At 48.8% G+C, this 25,382-nt stretch overlaps 2 protein-coding genes across 2 annotated transcripts; both read right to left on the reverse strand.

Moving 5' to 3' along the window:
* Window positions 1-4,001: 4,001 nt before the first annotated feature.
* On the reverse strand, window positions 4,002-9,280 carry LOC307029771 (olfactory receptor 51L1-like; the record flags this gene model as incomplete). Its single annotated transcript, XM_079665854.1, has 2 exons — window positions 4,002-4,945; window positions 8,677-9,280. The coding sequence occupies 2 exons, from the start codon at window positions 9,278-9,280 to the stop codon at window positions 4,002-4,004; spliced, it is 1,548 nt and encodes a 515-aa protein (XP_079521980.1).
* A 9,644-nt stretch (window positions 9,281-18,924) lies between these two features.
* On the reverse strand, window positions 18,925-24,065 carry LOC307029772 (olfactory receptor 51I2-like; the record flags this gene model as incomplete). The annotated part of the gene is made up of 4 exons (XM_079665855.1): window positions 18,925-20,312; window positions 20,632-20,798; window positions 22,444-22,603; window positions 23,792-24,065. 4 exons carry the CDS (start codon window positions 24,063-24,065, stop codon window positions 19,369-19,371), a joined length of 1,545 nt encoding a protein of 514 aa, XP_079521981.1. The 3' UTR covers window positions 18,925-19,368.
* Between the last annotated feature and the right edge of the window lie 1,317 nt (window positions 24,066-25,382).

The following is a 25,382-nucleotide window of genomic DNA, read 5'->3' on the forward strand; positions in this document are numbered from 1 at the left end:
TGTATCAGATTGTGGTTCCTGTCAGGTTTCGCGAGGAGGTCCTCAGAAAAGCGCATGGGCAGTCGGGACATCTGGGCGTCCGTAGAACATGTGGTTACCTGTTACGGTATTTCTTTTGGCCTGGGTTGAGGAGAGATGTGTCTCGGCATGTTGGATCATGTCACGCGTGTCGGACGGGTGGGCCAGTTCAGCAGCGACCTGGGGGTCAGGTCTTGGGTTTGTTGCCGGGGGCAAGGTTGCGGTTTCTGGAGGGACATTCCGGGTTCTTCCAGGTGCTGGGTCAAGGGACTGGCCAGAGTGGTTTTCTGTGCGTCAAAGCACTCTCATTAGGTCATTTTATCGACTATAAGCTTTATCAAAAGGAAGGTCTTAAGCGTACTCTTAAAACGGATAGGCTGTCGGCCGCCTGAATACAAACTGGAAGCTGATTCCACAAAAGTGGAGCTTGATAAGAAAAGGCTAGAAGGCCAGAGAGAAGAAGTGAGTTTTAAGTGTTGATTTAAAAAACCCTAATGTCTGGGCCGACCTCACGTTGAGGGGCAGAGTGTTCCAGAGCCTAGGGCCCGCTGCTGCGAAGGCTCGGTGCCCTCGGGTTTTTAGCCTGGTCTTGGGCACTACCAGCAGCAGCTGGTCAGCAGACTTTAAGGCTCTGGCTGGGGTGTAGCGATGGAGGAGTTCGGCTACATTGGCTGGAGCCAGCCCATTTAGGGCTTTGAAAACAACAAGCAACAGCGCTGATCAGGGCGTTCTGAATCCTCGAGGACATGCCGGTAAAGAGTGTTGATGTGGCGAGGTGTGTGTGCAGGTCGCTGTCATATTCTGCCACTAAATCCAGCAACTCTATGTAATTCCCCTTGTTTGATGAAGTTACACTCTCATCGTGACCTCGGAGCGGCAACTCCTGCTTGCCCAAGTACACCACACAATTTATGAGGTGTTTCAAAATTCCTTGGTTCCTCTTCACCTTTTCATTATGAGCGATGACATCCCGGCATTGTTGCTCATCCAGCTGGAGCTCTATCCTGGTGTCCCCAAATGTTTTAAGGCGAATAGTAGCTCTGAGGTGACCTGAAGCATTCAGAAAATCAGAATATCCATCTCTGGCCCATGACCCACTGTCCGCTCCAAAAAGCAAGCAATCCCAGCAGTAAAGCTTTGGTTCCCTGGTTGATCCGGTCATCCAGTTGTATCTGGCGTAATTGTCGATATTAAAATGCCTCTCGAACCGTTTGGTTTTTTGAACTAAATGAAGCCGTGGTGTTGCTCGCCCTTTGGTAAATAACTCCAATTTATCAGTCTAACTCATTCTTGAAAATGACTCGGTTGGTAGTTTTGCAACGATGTCATCACTATCACTGACATGAGCCATCGTGAATTAACGTATGCTAATTAGCTACTTCCGCCTAGCTTGACCCGTTGTTATAACACATGCATAAATTTAGCAGCGCAGCGGGCGAAACTTGTCATAAAGTCCGCGATAATAAAGCCCACCCATTTCGAGGGAAGATATGATTGGTCAATTGTACTGTCACTTGACATTACTCTCTCGTTGTTGTACTATAGCGGGCCCTCTGTGAATGTAAAGCAGGACCACCAATCAGCTTCTGTCTTGTGACTCGCAGAGATGAGCTTCTTTTCATTCTTTCAGTCCAGGCTGCAGCAGGAGGACCGAGCCTGTCTTATGAAACTGCCGGTAGAGCCATCAGCCATGTTTGGCCAGGAGGTCAGTGCCCTGCTGCAACAAGCCCAGGAGGCCCGCCGTTGTGCTCGGGAGATCTCCCGTACCTTTGGCCGCCGCCGGGGTGGGCGTAGGTCATCAACCGCTCAAGCTGTATACCCTAGGCAACCCCCTGAGGACCTGAGGGACTACTTGGAAGACTCTAGGCGGAGCAGGCGAAGACAGGCAGGTCGGCGTGGTGGCAGGGCTCGGGGCCATGGTTCCCGGCAGCTGCAGCCTTCCTCCTGACGCCAGTAAGGACCCAGCCCTCGCATCACCACAGCCCGTCGCATGGTTTGGAAAGCTCTGAGCACGGACCAGGGGGTGGTCTCAAACATGACTAAGGGTTACCTGCTTCAGTTTGCTCGGACTTCCCCCTATGGCGAGATCAGCGACGGTTTCGTCAGTGACGGACCCGCGGCACACAGAGGCGTTGCAGGTGGAGGTTTCCACCACCCTAGCGAAAGGTGCAGTCAGGGAGGTGTTGCCAGGGGATCGGCGGGCTGAGTTCTATTCCCGCTGTTTCCTCGTCCCCAAAAAGGATGGGAGACTAAGACCAATCCTGGTCCTCAGTGGCCTCAACCTGTTTCTCCGGCCCCTGAAGTTAAACATTTGACAATTCCCAGGGTGAGGCAGGCAATCCAGGCAGGCGATAGGTTTGCCACCATAGACCTCAGGGACGCCTACTTTCAGATTCCCATCTGGGAGGGTCAAAGGCGGTTCCTACGGTTCTGCGAAGACAAGATCTTCGAATTCTGTGTCCTCCCCTTTGGGATCTCGCTGGCCCCTCGTACCTTCACCAGGTGCATGGACGCGGTCCTTGGGCCTGCGGCGAGAAGGCTTCATCCGCTCCCTTTGGGGAGTTGTTTTTGCGTGCTAGCCAGCGCTAGATATTGTCTATGGTTTCCCAACAGGTAACCCGGCTGTGAGTGGCCTGTGTGGGGGTGCCACTTGAACCTGTCAGTTGGCCTCGCATCCAGCAGGCTAGCTTGAGCGGCTCCTTAAACCCCTGTGATCACTGGCCTTAGCGTCTTGCGGGGCCAGTGAAGCTCTAGGTAGCGTCTTGCCCCTAAGCTTACAGAGGCCGAAGAGAGCGTCTGGCTGTCCTGCCGGCTCAGGGGTTTTGTAAATACTCTACATTTGTATATATTTCGTTTGTAGCACGGGCTTGGGCCCATCGGGTTGTGTATGTGGTTGGAGCACTGGTGATGGTCATCTGCCAGCCAGAGGTGAGCTGTTGAAAAGTGCATTGTATCTGGAGTAGGCCAGCTGTTAGTGAAATTCCCTGAAAGTTGTCTTGTTAATCAAATTAATAAAACTGGGACAACAGAAGCAATTTCCATAGGTAATTTCGTGCAAGGTAATATATCTTTGAAAATAAACATTTTGACCCAAGACCACAAGAAAAACTGTCAGTTTGGTCCTAAAAGTGAATGTCAGGTTTCAGGTTTCAGGCCCGCTTTTTGTGATATTATATTTGGTTATTTAGTGTTTATTCTACTTCTATCATAGATACATTACAATTGTTAATGCAAACCACTTTCTTTTAAAAACAGCAAATTCACACTAAACCTGCATGGAAAGTGACCAATCTTACTAACATTTCACAAAATATGTTCTTGCAAAAATAGTTTTGGACCAAAAACTGCAGATCTTTGTAATTTACTGTACGTATAACATTAAAGTTAAGGCAGGGGGCCAAACATAGAAAGCTTGATAGTTTATTAATTCCCATAATCCTCAGCTGCACTGATAATTATCTAATGTTAGCATGCTTCAAGGTTAAACTAACATGTTCCAAATGGCTAACAATAGCATTTCATTTCAGTAAAGGGGAAAAAGCAGGGACTCTCATGGCTGTAGACTGTTGTTTATTGAATATATTACATCATTACATTTTCATTATAGTAACAAAGGGTGAATGCTTCACAACTAAATATTAAAACACATTAACAACAGTATGTGGTGTAACATCACAATGCCTAACATACAGTACACCGGAATTCCTGTCAAATCTACTTTTTATGAGGATATGTTAAAAAAAATATTTAATATTGACCTTAAATATGCATGAAGAGGCAGCACATAATGTGTTCTAACTTTAAACCTATTACATTTAACAGAATAGTGATATTTTAACATTTGAGGGAAATTCAAGCCAAATCAAGTTAAATCCAGCATATACAATATTGTTGTTGTGCTTTATGTTGATCTCTATCTAATCATGTATCCCTTTAAATAATTATAATAGGAAACACAATCTAACATGGTCAACATACTCCTTTTATATTTCAGCAGCAGGACCCTTCTTCAGAAATCTTAACACGACTCCTTTGATTTGAGGCAGACCCAGGCCATACACTATCGGGTTATTGAGGGGGGGAATGATCAGATACGCTAAAGACAAAATAACTGTGATGCTTGGATTCAGTTGATCAGCCTCAAATCGAGTCAGAGACAGCTCGCAGAAGAGAGAGATGGAGTAGGTCAAAAAGGAGATGATGTGAGGCAGGCAGGTTTGTAAAGCCTTTCCTCTGAATTCAGACGATCTCCTGCTGCAGACCAGCAGAATCCGTAGATATGTGTACAGGACGAAGAACATGGGGATGATGATGCTGGTCACCGTGAGAAACTGACCAGCTATGTTGTTCAGAGTGGTGTCCACACAGGAGAGCTGCACCACAGGCCAGTTAGAGCAGAAAATCCGGTTCAGTTTATTTCCACACAGCGGTAATTTAACAGTAAGATAGAGACAGAAGCCAATAACACACACTGGGTATAAAACAGCAACGAGCATAAGAACCTGCACCCATTTGAAGGTCATTTTACTGTGGTAGTGTAAGGGCTGACAGATAGCAATGAATCTATCGTAGGCCATGATGGTGAGGATGGTCAGCTCACAGGCAGCATAGGTGTAAATAACATACACCTGAATAAAGCATAATGAACGTGAGACCAAATGAGAGTCAGAGAGGATGTCCTGCAGGAACCTGGGGAAGAACCCAGCTGAGCCATACAGAGAGTTTACACACAGACAGCTGATGAAAATATACATGGGCTGATGCAGAGACTTCTCCAGGAACACTGCCTGAATAATGACCATGTTAGCAGAGACTATAGTCACATAGGTGAACAGACACAAGATGAAGAACAGGTATCTGAGGGGCCCAAAGTCTGCAAACAGAGTCAACTGGAAGTAGGGAGGGTTCAGGCTGCTGTTGCTCATGTCTGCACCAAAGAGAGGAACAATACAGGAACTGTAAATGAGATGTTGTTAGCAACATGTCAGATATTATACAAAATCAGCCTGCATGCAATCTCCAACAGTTGTATGTGAGCATGTTCAATATAACATCTGGGAAAGTCTCACCTCCACATACAGTAGTTCAGACTTATTCAGGCTCTCTCTATCTGTGAAGAAAGGGGGAATATAAATGCACAATAAAGGAAATGTTCAGAGGAAAATGTCGTAATTCAACACACACAGTAATACAAAAACACAATAAGCCTGAGTGCATGTGAAATGCAACCTTCCTAACACTTGTACTTGACAATATTGAATTTAAGTTCAGGTAGCTGGAGAAGAGAAGCACACAGATGAAGGGCAGGGAAAAAGTCTCATAAACCACATGAACCACCAACATGGTAATTCACATTGATTTAAACATTATTTCACACTCGTACACATTGCTTCCTTCATGTTTGCAAGTCGGCCTAAACAGAGAACACATTCATAGAAAGAACAAGAGTTATAGAAAGGAGAAGCAAGACTTAAGGAAAGGTCACAAGCAGACAATAATCAATATAATCTCATTTGAAGTAAGTCAAATATAAGTGAGAATATATTCTTTCCTTATATTAAATACATATATGTGCACACATACTTGCATGCAGAAGCAGTACACACATGTATACAGTATGATTATCTACCTGTGTCAAGGTACTAACAATAAAACAACGTATGTTACTCAATATTCACATATTAATATGAATACAGAATCAGCATGCATGCATGCATGTGAATTGTAAAATCTCCTAGGGTTGTACGTGACACTATTGTGCTGGGAATATCTCACCTCCACATACACTACATGCAGCAAAGCTCTGGCATGTCTCAGTGATTCAAACAGGAGTTCACAGACTTACTCAGGCTTTCTGTATCTGGATAAAAGGAGGGAATATAAATGCAACATGTCCTAATTCAACACATACAATACTAAAAACCACAATAACCTGCATGCATGTGAACGGCTAACGTTCACAGCTGGACCTGACAATAGTAAATATAAGTTCCAAGTAACTGAAGAAGTGATGTACACAAACTAAGACCTTCTCATAAACTACATGCACCACAATCCTGGCATCTCTCAGTTATTCAAACAGTATTTCACTCAGATTTCAAATGTTTGTGTTTGCACCTAAAGCAAAAAGAGAGATGCATTCAAAGACCAACCGGTGAAGGAAAGGAGAGGAAGACCTGAAAGAAAGGCTAAACGTGCCCCAGCCAGCATATAGCATCATCACATTGAAGGATAATGGAAGTGAGAATAATCCATAGCATATACACTATGTTAATCAATGCTGTTAAAAGCTTGCATAAGAATAACATATTCAATGAATTCAACACTCTCAGAACATCAGTAAATATAAATACACTCATACAGAATCATTATTGACTAACTGACTCCATGCCTGAAAGTGTGGGAACATTTAGATATGTTATACTTTTGTTCAGATCAGCACCATAACCTTGAAAGCATTCAATATAATGAGGACAACTATTAAAGAGAATAGTTAGACAACTGAAACAACCATCAACAATTACGTTTTAAGATTCAACGTGCAGTACGAACAGAAACACAGCGTGTGTGACTCAGCTTGTTAGTGAGAGCTTTGACATGATGAGAGGAAGCCCCCTCCCCTGTAATGACCCACTCTGAAGAAGCTGGACACTTTAGGTTTGTCTGCTGCTAGGATGCAAACGTTACATCATATTACTGAGAGGCAAACACCTGTGTGTGTGTGTGTGTGTGTGTGTGTGTGTGTGTGTGTGTGTGTGTGTGTGTGTGTGTGTGTGTGTGTGTGTGTGTGTGTGTGTGTGTGTGTGTGTGTGTGTGTGTGTGTGTGTGAGAGAGACTTTACAGCATGTGTGTGCCCCCCCGTGGTAAATGATTGACCCCCCATTCGATTTGTTCTGGAGCCGACCCTGCTGTTAGGTCTAGTACGGTCTCCCTTGGAGGTCGTAGGGGGGGGTTGTAGTGTGGTGTGAAAGTGGTTAGAGCTATTAGCTCGGGAGCACGCCGAGGCTGCGGGTGGAGTTGCCGTTTTTTTCGGTAGCTTCGCCGAGCTTACGGTATTTAGTGCGTAAGTACCCGCCATAACCAGCACCTGAAGACTAGCGGGGAGTTTAGCCAGTTACTCTGAGGCAGTTAGAGGGAAAGGCCGTGGTAGCGTGTAGGCTGTGTAGTAGCGTGAGCGTGCCACACAGTGTTGTCATGATGGAGAGTTTGGAGGACTTTGTGAGAGCGCCTACAGAGGAGCTACTGGAGGGCTTCTCACGTGAGCAGCTGATCGGTGTTGCTGAACATTTCCGCTTGGATGTTGGGGATAAAAGGATGAAGGAAAACATAAGAGGGATTGTTAGAGCAAATCTGTTCCTGTTGTGCCTCAGTTTAATGAACAAGATCCAGATACATTTTTCTCCTTATTTGAGCGTGTGGCTGAGAGCAGAGAGTGGTCAGATGCTAATTGCACCTTATTGCTGCAGTGTGTGCTAACAGGTAGGGCCCAGGAAGCTTACTCTGCTTTAACGGTGGCTGACAGCAAAGTGTATCTAATGGTTAAAACTGCTGTGTTGAAGGCTTACGAGTTGGTCCCTGAGGCTTATCGACAGAGGTTCAGGTCCTGGGAGATGTCTAGCAGGCAGACACATGTTGAGTTTGCCAGGGATCTGGTTACCTCTTTCTGTAGGTGGTGTAACTATTTGAAAGTGGATACGTATGTCGCATTATGTGAGTTGATGGTGTTGGAGCAATTTAAAAATTCTGTGCCCGGCCACATTGCGGTTTATATCAGCGAGCGTAAGGTGAAAACTGCTGCAGAGGTTGCTGCTCTGGCAGATGACTATGTGCTAACCAACGCACAGGGGCGGTCGCGACTTCAGGGTCCAGGATGAAGCTGGTATGTATTGTAACGTCCACCCGGACGTGTCGGAATGACGAGTGAAGCGTTCTCAAGTTAAACAGGTTTATTAACAACCAACGGCTCTCATCCGTCCTTTCTCACTCTCTCTCCTCTCGCGCCAACCTCTCACTCCCCTGCACGCGCCCACACAGACACACACACACCAAACCCTCTGCTCCCCAACCCCGCCCCTACCTGCTCTCCTCACAGAAGCCTGACACAAACAGTTAACAGAACACTTGAACAATAAATGCAGATCGCTACATTGCCCCCCCCTTACTAAGTCCCTCGCCCCGAGGGAATGCATAAAAAGTCTCTGAGGTGGCCCGGGGCTCTTCTTGGTCTCTGAGGCCGCCTTGGAGTGAACACAGGTGGCTGCGCTTGCCGGCTTGGAACATCCTGTCCCGGAACAGGGGGTGAGTTTGGGGGTGGGGGTGAATGTGGGGGGTCAGCAGGGGACACAGTCAGTGAATCGGGGGAAGTGACTGTCTGGTTTCTCCTAGACGATGCTGGGGGTCTAGGCCGCGGATGTGCATCGCCTCTGTATGGGGCCAGCCGGTCCCTGTGGAGGGCCACCCGTCTCCCTCTAGGCGGCAGCTGGACCCTATAGACCACCTCTCCCAGCTTTTCCAGCACCTCACAAGGGCCCACCCAGTGACAGTCCAACTTAGGGCACCGGCCCTTCTTTCTTCTTGGACTATACACCCACACCAGGTCCCCGGCCTTGAAGTCCCCCCCTCTAGCCCTCGTGTCATAGTTTCTTTTCTGTCTCATGCCCGCCTTCTGCAGCTGATCGCGGGCAAAGGCATGTGCTGACTCCATTCTATTCTGGAGCCTCCTGGCATATTCCGGTCCCGGAGGAACCGCTGGTGTGTCGGGGGGTCGGCCAAAAGCCATTTCTGCTGGTGTCCGCAGCTCTCGCCCCAGCATGAGCAGGGCCGGTGTGCATGAGGTGGACTCCTGCACAGCCGATCTGTAGGCCCAAAGAACAAGAGGGAGGTCCATGTCCCAATCACGCTGATGCTCCGCGGTGAGGATAGCGAGTTGTTTTCCCAGAGTCCTATTGAACCGTTCGACCAGTCCGTCACTCTGCGGGTGCAGAGGAGTAGTCCGCGTCTTTTGCATGCCCAGCCGGTCACACATAGCGGCGAACACCCTCGACTCAAAGTTTCTTCCTTGGTCGCTGTGAATGACCTCGGCCGCTCCAAATCTGGCAAACATGCCCTCCACCAGGGCACCTGCAACGGTCACCGCCTCCTGGTCTGGTATAGCATACGCCTCTGGCCATTTTGTAAAATAGTCCATGGCGGCCAGGACGTAACGGTTCCCCTTCTCTGTGCACGGGAATGGGCCCATTATGTCCACCGCCACCCTCTCCATCGGGGCCCCCACCGCTAGCTGCTGAAGCTGGGCACGTGACTGATCAGTGGGACCTTTGTACGCCGTACAAAGGTCGCAGCGGCGGCAGAAGTCCTCAACATCTCTCCTGAGCTGGCCCCAGTAACAGCTTTGGCGGAGTCGACGCAAGGTTTTGGAGACCCCAAAGTGTCCTGCCCCAGTAGTTCCATGGGAGGCCTTAAGCACTTCTTCCCTCAGCGCCCTGGGGACCACCACCTGCCACCTCTCCTCCCCCGTTGCAGGCTCTTTCCAGGCTCTCTGCAGCACTCCATCCTTCGTCCGGAGAGCCTCAAACTTTGCAACCAGTCCTTTGGTGGCAAGCGAGCACCCAGCAACTTCATTCCACAGTGGCTTTTGTCCTGACTCCACCCACCTCAGCACTGGCTGTAGGTCAGCATCCTCTTCCTGCCGCGCTCTCCATTCGGGTGAGTCGATGATCCGTGCACCTCTGCAGACCGGCTCGGCTGGTTTATGCCTGTGGTCTCGCTCCTCCTCTGCACAGAGCTCCTTTTCTTGGTCCTCTCTCTTTTCACAGTACCGACAGCCGCTGGGAGCACAGGGGCGCCGGGACAGGGCGTCAGCGTTGGTATGGCGAACCCCCGCCCTGTGCTCCACTGTGAAGACGTACGGCGCCAGTCCTTCTAGCCAGCGTGCAATCTGTCCCTCGGGCTCCTTGAAGGACATCAGCCACTGGAGGGCTGCGTGGTCAGTCCTCACTGTGAAGGACAGGCCACACAGGTAGTACCTGAAATGGCTGATTGCTCTCACAATTGCCAGCAACTCTCTGCGTGTCACACAATAGCGCCGTTCAGCTTTGTTGAAGGTTTTGCTGAAATACGCCACCACTTTTTCCCCCCCAGGCCCCACCTGGCTCAACACCGCCCCCATCCCGACGTCACTGGCGTCCGTATCCAGGACGAACGGTAGGCTGAGGTCTGGGGGAGTGAGGATGGGAGACTCTGTCAAGGCCTTCTTTAAAGAGCTGAAGGCCAGCTCACACTCTGGAGTCCAAGCAAAATCACAGTCTTTCTATTGCAGGCGGAACAGGGGTGCAGCTATGCAAGAGAAGCCACGCACGAACCGCCTGTAGTACGACGCTAACCCAATGAAGCTCTTCAGCTCCCGCAGATTGATGGGGGCTGGCCAGTCCTTTACTGCCCGCACCTTCTCCTCCAGCGTGCTGATGCCCTCTCCTCCGACTCGGTGCCCCAGGAACTCCAACTCTCTCCTCAAGAAACAGCACTTGTCGGGGTGGAGCTTCAACCCCGCTGCTGCTATCCTCTGTAGAACCCGCCGCAGGGCTCCTAAAGCCGCCTGGAAGGAGCTACCATGGACCAGGATATCGTCCAGGTAGACCAGGCACTCCTGTCGGGGAACGTCAGCGAGCACCCTTTCCATCAGCCGCTCAAACGTGGCCGGAGCGTTGCACAGGCCGAAGGAGAGGACTCGAAACTGCCACAGCCCCCTCCCAGTGCAAAAAGCTGTCTTTGGTCTGGCTTCTGGGCTGAGGGGAACTTGCCAATACCCGCTGCGCAGGTCTAAAGAGGAGAACCAGGATGAGCCAGACACCAAGTCCAAACACTCATCTATGCGGGGCAGCGGGTATGAGTCTTTCTTGGTCACACTGTTCAGCGGTCTGTAGTCCACACAAAACCTCATCTTTGAACTCTTCTTCTTATTGACCATCACAACCCCCGAGGCCCAGGGGCTGTCAGAGGGCTCAATAATGCCAGCTGACAGCATCTCATCAATAGCGCTGTCTGCTGCTGTCTGATGGGCCAGGGGAAGGCGGCGGGGGCGTGTCTTGACGGGCCGTGCGTCGCCCGTGTCGATATCGTGCTGCACCAGGTGTGTCAGGCCCACTTCCTCTTCTGTCAGAGCAAAAATGTCCTTAAACTCCCACAGCACTTGCCACAGTTCCTCCCGCTGCTCGGGTTTTAAGTCATCACAGCTGCGTTTCCACACCTCCTTCACTGCCGCCCGTCTGTCCCCCTTTAGAGCTGCAGGTTGTTGTTCCGGGGCCGGGGGCCGTACATCAACTGGAGTACGGGGTGTGGGGTTGGGGCTGGGGTTAGCATTGATGACAGGGGGCATGGCTGCAGGGGGGGGGGGTTTGGGGTGGGGGAAGTGTTTCAGTCACTCTTGATGTAGGTGGGTGTGGTGTCGTGGCAAGTGTGGGGTGCACCATTTCAACTGTGGGACCCCCCGGAAAGGCCAGCGTGTTCCTCCCCAGGTCTAGCACACAGCGTGCAACCCGCAGAAAGTCAAGTCCTAATATGCAGGAGTCCTGTACTGCCGCAACCCACACCTTAACAGACACTGACAGCCCCCCCACCTGTATAACCACCACCCCTCTCCCAAGCATAGGGGCTAGCTCACCGGTTACTGTTCGCAGTTTCACCAGAGTGGGTGTCAACCGTGTCCCCACTGGGACCACGTCCGGTCTCATCAGTGTCGCTGTGGAGCCGGTGTCAACAAGGGCCGTCCATGGGGCCCCTGCCAGGGTGACGGGGACATGGCAGAAATCCCCCGCGTGAGTCCAGCCCACCACCCTCACAGACTCTGCGATGTCGTTTGCTTCTGGGGGAAGCGGAGCCCCGCTCCCCCCTCCGTGCAGCTGGGCTCTGTCCACTGGAGACCAGGCAGGATGGGACCCAACGGCGGGGGTCTGTGACGTCCCATTTACACAGACCCGGGGGCGTTTCCCTGAATATCAGCATTCATGGGGCACCTTGTGCTAATATGGCCGACCTGGCCGCACCCCCAACACACCAGAGGACCCCGACGAGGACGGTTGCTGCCCTGCGGCGATTGCAGTGCCATAGCATGGATTAGCTCAGTCAACTCAGCCGCCCATGCTGGTTTCTCTTGTCCTGGCTCCTCCTGTCTCACCGTTCTCACAACCGGGCCGCCTCCCGTGTGCGTGCTCTCTGCCGCCCCTCCTACAACCTCTCTCTCCAACGCCAGCTCCAGTGCTTCCTGCAGAGAGCGGGGATGTGCCAGTTGTGTCTGGACGCGCAGCTCCCTGGGGGTTATGGCCCGGATAAACTGGTCCCTAGCCAGCTCGCTCTGCACCTCAGGGGACATGTGGCTGTATGCCCTTCTCGCCAGGGTTTCAATGTCATTAGCCAATATGCGGAGCGGCTCACCCGGCTGTCTCTGTCTGCTTGACAGCTCCGAACGCAGCACCCCAGGCTGGCTGCATTGTCCAAACCGCCGCTTCAGAGCCCCAACCAAGGCCCCATAGTCAGTTCTTTCAGCCGGGCTGAGCAGTAGCAAACAGGATAAAGCTTCATCTGTAATACACAGGGCCAGCTGGAGCGCCTTATTGTCCTCAGACCAGCCCACAGCCCGTGATAACAGTTCAAATTGGGCATGGAAGGCTTCCCAGTCGGCTTTACCGTTGTATTTCGGTGTTTTAACTTGGAGCCGGGCGCCGCCATCATTGTTTACAACCGGCGCCGCGCCACTCCCGGGGGAGGTCCCTGCGCCGACGTGCCGCTTCCCGCCGGCCGAGTCGAAACCGGCAGCAGCATTTAATTCACGCCATAAATTGTCTTCTGAGTCACGCCATAAGCCATCCATCTCCTCCTTGACTTTCGGACGAGCTCCGGTCCGGTTCATCTGTGCTTCCATTATTTACCGGCCGATGAAGCAGAGCTAACGTTAGCCGAGTCAGTGCTAGCTGCGGCTACCGGCGATTAGCGGATAAAACTCTGTTTTTTTTGTTGTTTTTTTTACTTCTGACACCAATGTAACGACCACCCGGACGTGTCGGAATGACGAGTGAAGCGTTCTCAAGTTAAACAGGTTTATTAACAACCAACGGCTCTCATCCGTCCTTTCTCACTCTCTCTCCTCTCGCGCCAACCTCTCACTCCCCTGCACGCGCCCACACAGACACACACACACCAAACCCTCTGCTCCCGAACCCCGCCCCTACCTGCTCTCCTCACAGAAGCCTGACACAAACAGTTAACAGAACACTTGAACAATAAATGCAGATCGCTACAGTATCGTGCAGCAGGGAGATGGGAAGAGAACGCTAATCCGCACTGGGGTGAGCGTGAGATGCGAGGTCAACCACAGGGTGATTCGGAAATCTGTCATTTCTGCAGGGAGAGAGGGCACTGGAAGGCTGACTGTCCCAAAGCTAAGGCTAGCAGGGGGAACTGTGTAGGCCAGTTTAACTGTATATTGCTTGTGCTGTGTCTGTGGTGCTGTTACCTGTTACCTGTCTCCCTGTCAGCAGATTAATGAGCCATGCGGGTTGGAGGACCCACTGTTTTCTGCATCTGTGTCAACCGGATACGTGTCATTGGTGGGAAGTGATATCAGCGTGCCGGTAAAGATTTTGAGAGGCATCGTATGACTCATACATTCTGAGCTCTGTGTTACCGTTTTCGGACAAATCTGGAACTGGGGATTTTGTCCGGATGCGAGGTCTGGGAATGAATGTTGTGCCTGTTCCTCTGCATTCTGTTGTGCTTAACTCAGGTCTGGTGCAGGGTGAGGTCGCCATGGGGGTCCGTCCTGTAATGCCAAGTGGTGGTGTGGATGTTATCCTGGGTAAAGCCTGGCCTGTCATCTTCACCTACTGTGATTGTTAAGGCAGAGGAGAATGCCAAGTGCTCTCCTGCAGTGTGTGTGGCTTGCTCTGTGACCCGGGCTGTGAGCCGTGCACAGGAGGAATCTGAGCAGGGTGAAGAGGTCAGTGCGAGAGTCTGTGGTTATTCCTGACTTGTTGTTGTCTGTATCCCGCAGTGAGTTGGTGATGGAGCAGAAAGCGGATGTCTCCCTCAGTCCGTTTTTTGAGGCGGTTCTCTCCACCGAGGATGGAAATGGTGTCACCAGGGGTTGTCAGCTGCATGGGGGATTGCTGGTCAGAAAGTGGGCCAGTGTATCAGATTGTGGTTCCTGGCAGGTTTTGCAAAAACGTCCTCAGAAAAGCGCATGGGCAGTCGGGACATCTGGGCGTCCGTAGAACATGTGGTTACCTGTTACGGTATTTCTTTTGGCCTGGGTTGAGGAGAGATGTGTCTCGGCATGTTGGATCATGTCACGCGTGTCGGACGGGTGGGCCAGTTCAGCAGCGACCTGGGGGTCAGGTCTTGGGTTTGTTGCCGGGGGCAAGGTTGCGGTTTCTGGAGGGACATTCCGGGTTCTTCCAGGTGCTGGGTCAAGGGACTGGCCAGAGTGGTTTTCTGTGCGTCAAAGCACTCTCATTAGGTCATTTTATCGACTATAAGCTTTATCAAAAGGAAGGTCTTATGCGTACTCTTAAAACGGATAGGCTGTCGGCCGCCTGAACACAAACTGGAAGCTGATTCCACAAAAGTGGAGCTTGATAAGAAAAGGCTAGAAGGCCAGAGAGAAGAAGTGAGTTTTAAGTGTTGATTTAAGAAAACCTAATGTCTGGGCCGACCTCACGTTGAGAGGCAGAGTGTTCCAGAGCCTAGGGCCCGCTGCTGCGAAGGCTCGGTGCCCTCGGGTTTTTAGCCTGGTCTTGGGCACTACCAGCAGCAGCTGGTCAGCAGACTTTAAGGCTCTGGCTGGGGTGTAGCGATGGAGGAGTTCGGCTACATTGGCCGGAGCCAGCCCATTTAGGGCTTTGAAAACAACAAGCAACAGCGCTGATCAGGGCATTCTGAATCCTCGAGGACATGCCGGTAAAGAGTGTTGATGTGGCGAGGTGTGTGTGCAGGTCGCTGTCATATTCTGCCACTAAATCCAGCAACTCTATGTAATTCCCCTTGTTTGATGAAGTTACACTCTCATCGTGACCTCGGAGCGGCAACTCCTGCTTGCCCAAGTACACCACACAATTTGTGTGGCGTTTCAAAATTCCTTGGTTCCTCTTCACCTTTTCATTATGAGCGATGACATCCCGGCATTGTTGCTCATCCAGCTGGAGCCCTATCCTGGTGTCCCCAAATGTTTTAAGGCGAATAGTAGCTCTGAGGTGACCTGAACCATTCAGAAAATCAGAATATCCATCTCTGGCCCATGACCCACTGTCCGCTCCAAAAAGCAAGCAATCCCAGCAGTAAAGCTTTGGTTCCCTGGTTGATCCGGTCATCCAGTTGTATCTGGCGTAATTGTCGATGTTAAAATGCCTCTCGAACCGTTTGGTTTTTTGAACTAAATGAAGCCGTGGTGTTGCTCGCCCTTTGGTAAATAACTCCAATTTATCAGTCTAACTCATTCTTGAAAATGACTCGGTTGGTAGTTTTGCAACGATGTCATCACTATCACTGACATGAGCCATCGTGAATTAAAGTATGCTAATTAGCTACTTCCGCCTAGCTTGACCCGTTGTTATAACACATGCATAAACTTAGCAGCGCAGCGGGCGAAACTTGTCATAAAGTCCGCGATAATAAAGCCCACCCATTTCGAGGGAAGATATGATTGGTGAATTGTACCGTCACTTGACATTACTCTCTCGTTGTTGTACTATAGCGGGCCCTCTGTGAATGTAAAGCAGGACCACCAATCAGCTCCTGTCTTGTGACTCGCAGAGATGAGCTTCTTTTCATTCTTTCAGTCCAGGCTGCAGCAGGAGGACCGAGCCTGTCTTATGAAACTGCCGGTAGAGCCATCAGCCATGTTTGGCCAGGAGGCCAGTGCCCTGCTGCAACAAGCTCAGGAGGCCCGCTGTTGTGCTCGGGAGATCTCCCGTACCTTTGGCCGCCGCCGGGGTGGGCGTAGGTCATCAACCGCTCAAGCTGTATACCCTAGGCAACCCCCTGAGGACCTGAGGGACTACTTGGAAGACTCTAGGCGGAGCAGGCGAAGACAGGCAGGTCGGCGTGGTGGCAGGGCTCGGGGCCATGGTTCCCGGCAGCCGCAGCCTTCCTCCTGACGCCAGTAAGGACCCAGCCCTCGCATCACCACAGCCCATCACATGGTTTGGAAAGCTCTGAGCACGGACCAGGAGGTGGTCTCAAACATGACCCAGGGTTACCTGCTTCAGTTTGCTCGGACTCCCCCCTATGGCGAGATCAGCGACGGTTTCGTCAGTGACGGACCCGCGGCACACAGAGGCGTTGCGGGTGGAGGTTTCCACCACCCTAGCGAAAGGTGCAGTCAGGGAGGTGTTGCCAGGGGATCGGCGGGCTGAGTTCTATTCCCGCTGTTTCCTCGTCCCCAAAAAGGATGGGAGACTAAGACCAATCCTGGTCCTCAGTGGCCTCAACCTGTTTCTCCGGCCCCTGAAGTTAAACATTTGACAATTCCCAGGGTGATGCAGGCAATCCAGGCAGGCGATAGGTTTGCCACCATAGACCTCAGGGACGCCTACTTTCAGATTCCCATCTGGGAGGGTCAAAGGCGGTTCCTACAGTTCTGCGAAGACAAGATCTTCGAATTCTGTGTCCTCTCCTTTGGGATCTCGCTGGCCCCTCGCACCTTCACCAGGTGCATGGACGCGGTCCTTGGGCCTGCGGCGAGAAGGCTTCATCCGCTCCCTTTGGGGAGTTGGTTTTGCGTGCTAGCCAGCGCTAGATATTGTCTATGGTTTCCCAATAGGTAACCCGGCTGTGAGTGGCCTGTGTGGGGGTGCCACTTGAACCTGTCAGTTGGCCTCGCATCCAGCAGGCTAGCTTGAGCGGCTCCTTAAACCCCTGTGATCACTGGCCTTAGCGTCTTGCGGGGCCAGTGAAGCTCTAGGTAGCGTCTTGCCCCTAAGCTTACAGAGGCCGAAGAGAGCGTCTGGCTGTCCTGCCGGCTCAGGGGTTTTGTAAATACTCTACATTTGTATATATTTCGTTTGTAGCACGGGCTTGGGCCCATCGGGTTGTGTATGTGGTTGGAGCACTGGTGATGGTCATCTGCCAGCCAGAGGTGAGCTGTTGAAAAGTGCATTGTATCTGGAGTAGGCCAGCAGTTAGTGAAATTCCCTGAAAGTTGTCTTGTTAATCAAATTAATAAAACTGGGACAACAGAAGCAATTTCCATACGTAATTTCGTGCAAGGTAATATATCTTTGAAAATAAACATTTTGACCCAAGACCACAAGAAAAACTGTCAGTTTGGTCCTAAAAGTGAATGTCAGCTCTCAGGTTTCAGGCCCGCTTTTTGTGATATTATATTTGGTTATTTAGTGTTTATTCTACTTCTATCATAGATACATTACACTTGTTAATGCAAACCACTTTCTTTTAAAAACAGTAAATTCATACTAAACCTGCATGGAAAGTGACCAATCTTACTAACATTTCACAAAATATGTTCTTGCAAAAATAGTTTTGGACCAAAAACTGCAGATCTTTGTAATTTACTGTACGTATAACATTAAAGTTAAGGCAGGGGGCCAAACATAGAAAGCTTGATAGTTTATTAATTCCCATAATCCTCAGCTGCACTGATAAGTATATAATGTTAGCATGCTTCAAGGTTAAACTAATATGTTCCAAATGGCTAACAATAGCATTTCATTTAAGTAAAGGGGAAAAAGCAGGGACTCTCATGGCTGTAGACTGTTGTTTATTGAATATATTACATCATCATTACATTGTCATTATAGTAACAAAGGGTGAATGCTTCACAACAAAATATTAAAACACAATAACAACAGTATGTGGTGTAACATCACAATGCCTAACATACAGTACACCGGAATTCCTGTAAAATCTACTTTTTATGAGGATATGTTAAAAAATATATATTTTAATATTGACCTTAAATATGCATGAAGAGGCAGCACATAATGTGTTCTAACTTTAAACCTATTACATTTAACAGAATAGTGATATTTTAACATTTGAGGGAAATTCAAGCCAAATCAAGTTAAATCAAGCATATACAATATTGTTGTTGTGCTTTATGTTGATCTCTATCTAATCATGTATCCCTTTAAATCAGTGGTCACCAACCTTTTAAAGCTCAAGATCACGGACCTCGGCCTAGGTGAAAGGCGAGATCTACCTATTGCAGAATTGAGTGGAAAAGACGGCCCAGACAATGCTTCCAATTTGAGGCCTTTTATATCTGGCTAATTGTATCTGAATTACTGTTACAATGAAGGCTCCATAATCAGCTCACGGCATATAGGCAGTGGTAAAGTGCTATTGGGGGGCGGACCTCACCTCCTCAAGGGGGGTCCGGGGGGATGCTCCCCCGGGAAGATTTTTTTTTTAAATATTGAAGTTGAAAGCATCAATCTGGTGCACTTTGAGAGCAACATGAAGAGATCTATGGATACCTCTTTCAGCACAAATATGAAACAGAACTGTAAAAAGATTTTCTTTTTCTTTATGGATATTTTACAAATCACATTAAACTGTATTCTTGTTTTACTGCCATATAGTAGGCTATTTCATACCTGTTTTTCATTTATTCTCTTATTGTTTGTATAACTATAATGATCATATGAAGGTGTGCCGCGGAAATAATCTTTTGAATAATTTGTGACAAAACTGTTCTAAACACTCAGAGAGTCCTTTAGCTCACCTGAGCCCCTCAGTCTGACAGGAGAGGACTCTCCTCCAGCTTGTTGTGGAAACAAATCATTATGTCCGTTAGTGCAGCTAGCTAACCAGATGCTAACATCACGGTCCCCGCTAGCACCGGTCCCTCTCTCTCCCTCTCTCCCTCACTCCCTCTCTCCCTCTTTATCACACTAAATGCGATATCGCCACACACACACAGAGCCAAGCTTGAATGACACAAGCACACGTGTATTCCCATGCAACTCTCTGATTGGTCTGGTGTGTTGCCTCTGTTGCGTTCACTGAACACGGGAAATTACAGTCCTGCCGTCGTCTTTTGTGTCATGATGAGGTTCACGTAAAGAACGGTTAATGTATTATATTATTGAGGTGTCTCAAATATACGTCAATCAAGTCGAACCTGCTAACGGGGTGGTGGATGATAGGTTTACATCTAAAAACGTATTTTTCAAACATTATTATTTTAATTTAATTTTTCTTTCTTTTGTTACTTTTTTTTAACGGTCCGCGATCTACCCGCACCACACTCGCGATCGACCGGTCGATCGCGATCGACTGGTTGGCGACCACTGCTTTAAATAATAGGAAACACAATCTACCATGGTCAACATATTCCTTTTATATTTCAGCAGCAGGACCCTTCTTCAGAAATCTTAACACGACTCCTTTGATTTGAGGCAGACCCAGGCCATACACTATAGGGTTATTGAGGGGGGGAATGATCAGATACGCTAAAGACAAAATAACTGTGATGCTTGGATTCAGTTGATCAGCCTCAAATCGAGTCAGAGACAGCTCGCAGAAGAGAGAGATGGAGTAGGTCAAAAAGGACACGATGTGAGGCAGGCAGGTTTGTAATGCCTTTCCTCTGAATTCAGACGATCTCCTCCTGCAGACCAGCAGAATCCGTAGATATGTGTACAGGACGAAGAACATGGGGATGATGATGCTGGTCACCATGAGAAACTGACCAGCTATGTTGTTCAGAGTGGTGTCCACACAGGAGAGCTGCACCACAGGCCAGTTAGAGCAGAAAATCCGGTTCAGTTTATTTCCACACAGCGGTAATTTAACAGTAAGATAGAGTAAGAAGCCCATCGTAAGCACTGGGTATAAAACAGCAACGAGCATAAGAACCTGTACCTTCTGAAACGTCATTTTACTGTGGTAGTGTAAGGGCTGACAGATAGCAATGAATCTATCGTAGGCCATGATGGTGAGGATGGTCAGCTCACAGGCAGCATAGGTGTAAATAACATACATCTGAATAAAGCATAATGGACGTGAGATCAAATGAGAGTCAGAGAGGATGTCCTGCAGGAACCTGGGGAAGAATCCAGCTGAGCCATACAGAGAGTTTACACACAGACAGCTGATGAAAATATACATGGGCTGATGCAGAGACTTCTCCAGGAACACTGCCTGAATAATGACCATGTTAGCAGAGACTATAGTTACATAGATGAACAGACACAAGATGAAGAACAGGTATCTGAGGGGCCCAAAGTCTGCAAACAGAGTCAACTGGAAGTAGGGAGGGTTCAGGCTGCTGTTGCTCATGTCTGCACCAAAGAGAGGAACAATACAGGAACTGTTAATGAGATGTTGTTAGCAACATGTCAGATATTATACAAAATCAGCCTGCATGCAATCTCCAACAGTTGTATGTGAGCATGTTAAATATAACATCTGGGAAAGTCTCACCTCCACATACAGTAGTTCAGACTTATTCAGGCTCTCTGTATCTGTGAAGAAAGGGGGAATATAAATGCACAATAAAGGAAATGTTCAGAGGAAAATGTCGTAATTCAACACACACAGTAATACAAAAACACAATAAGCCTGAGTGCATGTGAATTACAACCTTCCTCACACTTGTACTTGACAATATGGAATTTAACTTCAGGTAGCTGGAGAAGAGAAGCACACAGATGAAGGGCAGGGAAAAAGTCTCATAAACCACATGAACCACCAACATGGTCATTCGCATTGATTTAAACATTATTTCACACTCGTACACATTGCTTCCTTCATGTTTGCAAGTCGGCCTAAACAGAGAACACATTCATAGAAAGAACAAGAGTTATAGAAAGGAGATGCAAGACTTAAGGAAAGGTCACAAGCAGACAGTAATCAATATAATCTCATTTGAAGTAAGTCAAATATAAGTGAGAATATATTCTTTCCTTATATTAAATGCATATATGTGCACACATACTTGCATGCAGAAGCAGTACACACATGTATACAGTATGATTATCTACCTGTGTCAAGGTACTAACAATAAAACAACATATGTTACTCAATATTCATATTAATATGAATACAGAATCAGCCTGCATGCATGTGAATTGTAAAATCTCCTAGGGTTGTACGTGACACTATTGTGCTGGGAATATCTCACCTCCACATACACTACATGCAGCAAAGGTCTGGCATGTCTCAGTGATTCAAACAGGAGTTCACAGACTTACTCAGGCTTTCTGTATCTGGATAAAAGGAGGGAATATAAATGCAACATATCCTAATTCAACACATACAATACTAAAAACCACAATAACCTGCATGCATGTGAACGGCTAACGTTCACAGCTGGACCTGACAATAGTAAATATACATTCCAAGTAACTGAAGAAGTGATGTACACAAACTAAGACCTTCTCATAAACTACATGCACCACAATCCTGCCATCTCTCAGTTATTCAAACAGTATTTCACTCACATTTCAAATGTTTGTGTTTGCAACTAAAGCAAAAAGAGAGATGCATTCAAAGACCAACCGGTGAAGGAAAGGAGAGGAAGACCTGAAAGAAAGGCTAAACGTGCCCCAGCCAGCATATAGCATCATCACATTGAAGGATAATGGAAGTGAGAATAATCCATAGCATATACACTATGTTAATCAATGCTGTTAAAAGCTTGCATAAGAATAACATATTCAATGAATTCAACACTCTCAGAACATCAGTAAATATAAATACACTCATACAGAATCATTATTGACTAACTGACTCCATGCCTGAAAGTGTGGGAACATTTAGATATGTTATACTTTTGTTCAGATCAGCACCATAACCTTGAAAGCATTCAATATAATGAGGACAACTATTAAAGAGAATAGTTAGACAACCGAAACAACCATCAACAATTACGTTTTAAGATTCAACGTGCAGTAGCCTACGAACAGAAACACAGCGTGTGTGACTCAGCTTGTTAGTGAGAGCTTTGACATGATGAGAGGAAGCCCCCTCCCCTGTAATGACCCACTCTGAAGAAGCTGGACACTTTAGGTTTGTCTGCTGCTAGGATGCAAACGTTACATCATATTACTGAGAGGCAAACACCTGTGTGTGTGTGTGTGTGTGTGTGTGTGTGTGTGTGTGTGTGTGTGTGTGTGTGTGTGTGTGACTTTACAGCATGTGTGTGCCCCCCCGTGGTAAATGATTGACCCCCCATTCGATTTGTTCTGGAGCCGACCCTGCTGTTAGGTCTAGTACGGTCTCCCTTGGAGGTCGTAGGGGGGGGGTTGTAGTGTGGTGTGAAAGTGGTTAGAGCTATTAGCTCGGGAGCACGCCGAGGCTGCGGGTGGAGTTGCCGGTTTTTTCGGTAGCTTCGCCGAGCTTACGGTATTTAGTGCATAAGTACCCGCCATAACCAGCACCTGAAGACTAGCGGGGAGTTTAGCCAGTTACTCTGAGGCAGTTAGAGGGACAGGCCGCGGTAGCGTGTAGGCTGTGTAGTAGCGTGAGCGTGCCACACAGTGTTGTATGATGGAGAGTTTGGAGGACTTTGTGAGAGCGCCTACAGAGGAGCTACTGGAGGGCTTCTCACGTGAGCAGCTGATCGGTGTTGCTGAACATTTCCGATTGGATGTTGGGGATAAAAGGATGAAGGAAAACATAAGAGGGATTGTTAGAGCAAATCTGTTCCTGTTGTGCCTCAGTTTAATGAACAAGATCCAGATACATTTTTCTCCTTATTTGAGCGTGTGGCTGAGAGCAGAGAGTGGTCAGATGCTAATAGCACCTTATTGCTGCAGTGTGTGCTAACAGGTAGGGCCCAGGAAGCTTACTCTGCTTTAACGGTGGCTGACAGCAAAGTGTATGTGATGGTTAAAACTGCTGTGTTGAAGGCTTACGAGTTGGTTCCTGAGGCTTATCGACAGAGGTTTCGGTCCTGGGAGATGTCTAGCAGGCAGACACATGTTGAGTTTGCCAGGGATCTGGTTACCTCTTTCTGTAGGTGGTGTAACTCTTTGAAAGTGGATACGTATGTCGCATTATGTGAGTTGATGGTGTTGGAGCAATTTAAAAATTCTGTGCCCGGCCACATTGCGGTTTATATCAGCGAGCGTAAGGTGAAAACTGCTGCAGAGGTTGCTGCTCTGGCAGATGACTATGTGCTAACCAACGCACAGGGGCGGTCGCGACTTCAGGGTCCAGGATGAAGCTGGTATGTATCGTGCAGCAGGGAGATGGGAAGAGAACGCTAATCCGCACTGGGGTGAGCGTGAGATGCGAGGTCAGCCACAGGGTGATTCGGAAATCTGTCATTTCAGCAGGGAGAGAGGGCACTGGAAGGCTGACTGTCCCAAAGCTAAGGCTAGCAGGGGGAACTGTGTACGCCAGTTTAACTCTGCTGCTTGTGCTGTGTCTGTGGTGCTGTTACCTGTTACCTGTCTCCCTGTCAGCAGATTAATGAGCCATGCGGGTTGAAGGACCCACTGTTTTCTGCATCTGTGTCAACCGGATACGTGTCATTGGTGGGAAGTGATATCAGCGTGCCGGTAAAGATTTTGAGAGGCATCGTATGACTCATACATTCTGAGCTCTGTGTTACCGTTTTCGGACAAATCTGGAACTGGGGATTTTTTCCGGATGCGAGGTATGGGAATGAATGTTGTGCCTGTTCCTCTGCATTCTGTTGTGCTTAACTCAGGTCTGGTTTAGGGTGAGGTCGCCATGGGGGTCCGTCCTGTAATGCCAAGTGGTGGTGTGGATGTTATCCTGGGTAACGGCCTGGCCTGTCATCTTCACCTACTGTGATTGTTAAGGCAGAGGAGAATGCCAAGTGCTCTCCTGCAGTGTTTGTGGCTTGCTCTGTGACCCGGGCTGTGAGCCGTGCACAGGAGGAATCTGAGCAGGGTGAAGAGGTCAGTGCGAGAGAGTCTGTGGTTATTCCTGACTGGTTGTTGTCTGTATCCCGCAGTGAGTTGGTGATGGAGCAGAAAGCGGATGTCTCCCTCAGTCCGTTTTTTGAGGCGGTTCTCTCCACCGAGGATGGAAATGGTGTCACCAGGGGTTGTCAGCTGCATGGGGGATTGCTGGTCAGAAAGTGGGCCAGTGTATCAGATTGTGGTTCCTGTCAGGTTTCGCGAGGAGGTCCTCAGAAAAGCGCATGGGCAGTCGGGACATCTGGGCGTCCGTAGAACATGTGGTTACCTGTTACGGTATTTATTTTGGCCTGGGTTGAGGAGAGATGTGTCTCGGCATGTTGGATCATGTCACGCGTGTCGGACGGGTGGGCCAGTTCAGCAGCGACCTGGGGGTCAGGTCTTGGGTTTGTTGCCGTGGGCAAGGTTGCGGTTTCTGGAGGGACATTCCGGGTTCTTCCAGGTGCTGGGTCAAGGGACTGGCCAGAGTGGTTTTCTGTGCGTCAAAGCACTCTCATTAGGTCATTTTATCGACTATAAGCTTTATCAAAAGGAAGGTCTTATGCGTACTCTTAAAACGGATAGGCTGTCGGCCGCCTGAACACAAACTGGAAGCTGATTCCACAAAAGTGGAGCTTGATAAGAAAAGGCTAGAAGGCCAGAGAGAAGAAGTGAGTTTTAAGTGTTGATTTAAAAAACCCTAATGTCTGGGCCGACCTCACGTTGAGGGGCAGAGTGTTCCAGAGCCTAGGGCCCGCTGCTGCGAAGGCTCGGTGCCCTCGGGTTTTTAGCCTGGTCTTGGGCACTACCAGCAGCAGCTGGTCAGCAGACTTTAAGGCTCTGGCTTGGGTGTAGCGATGGAGGAGTTCGGCTACATAGGCCGGAGCCAGCCCATTTAGGGCTTTGAAAACAACAAGCAACAGCGCTGATCAGGTCATTCTGAATCCTCGAGGACATGCCGGTAAAGAGTGTTGATGTGGCGAGGTGTGTGTGCAGGTCGCTGTCATATTCTGCCACTAAATCCAGCAACTCTATGTAATTCCCCTTGTTTGATGAAGTTACACTCTCATCGTGACCTCGGAGCGGCAACTCCTGCTTGCCCAAGTACACCACACAATTTATGAGGCGTTTCAAAATTCCTTGGTTCCTCTTCACCTTTTCATTATGAGCGATGACATCCCGGCATTGTTGCTCATCCAGCTGGAGCCCTATCCTGGTGTCCCCAAATGTTTTAAGACGAATAGTAGTTCTGAGGTGACCTGAAGCATTCAGAAAATCAGAATATCCATCTCTGGCCCATGACCCACTGTCCGCTCCAAAAAGCAAGCAATCCCAGCAGTAAAGCTTTGGTTCCCTGGTTGATCCGGTCATCCAGTTGTATCTGGCGTAATTGTCGATGTTAAAATGCCTCTCGAACCGTTTGGTTTTTTGAACTAAATGAAGCCGTGGTGTTGCTCGCCCTTTGGTAAATAACTCCAA

This window comes from Notothenia rossii, assembly GCF_949606895.1.
Source record: "Notothenia rossii genome assembly, chromosome: 2".
NCBI lineage: Eukaryota > Metazoa > Chordata > Actinopteri > Perciformes > Nototheniidae > Notothenia > Notothenia rossii.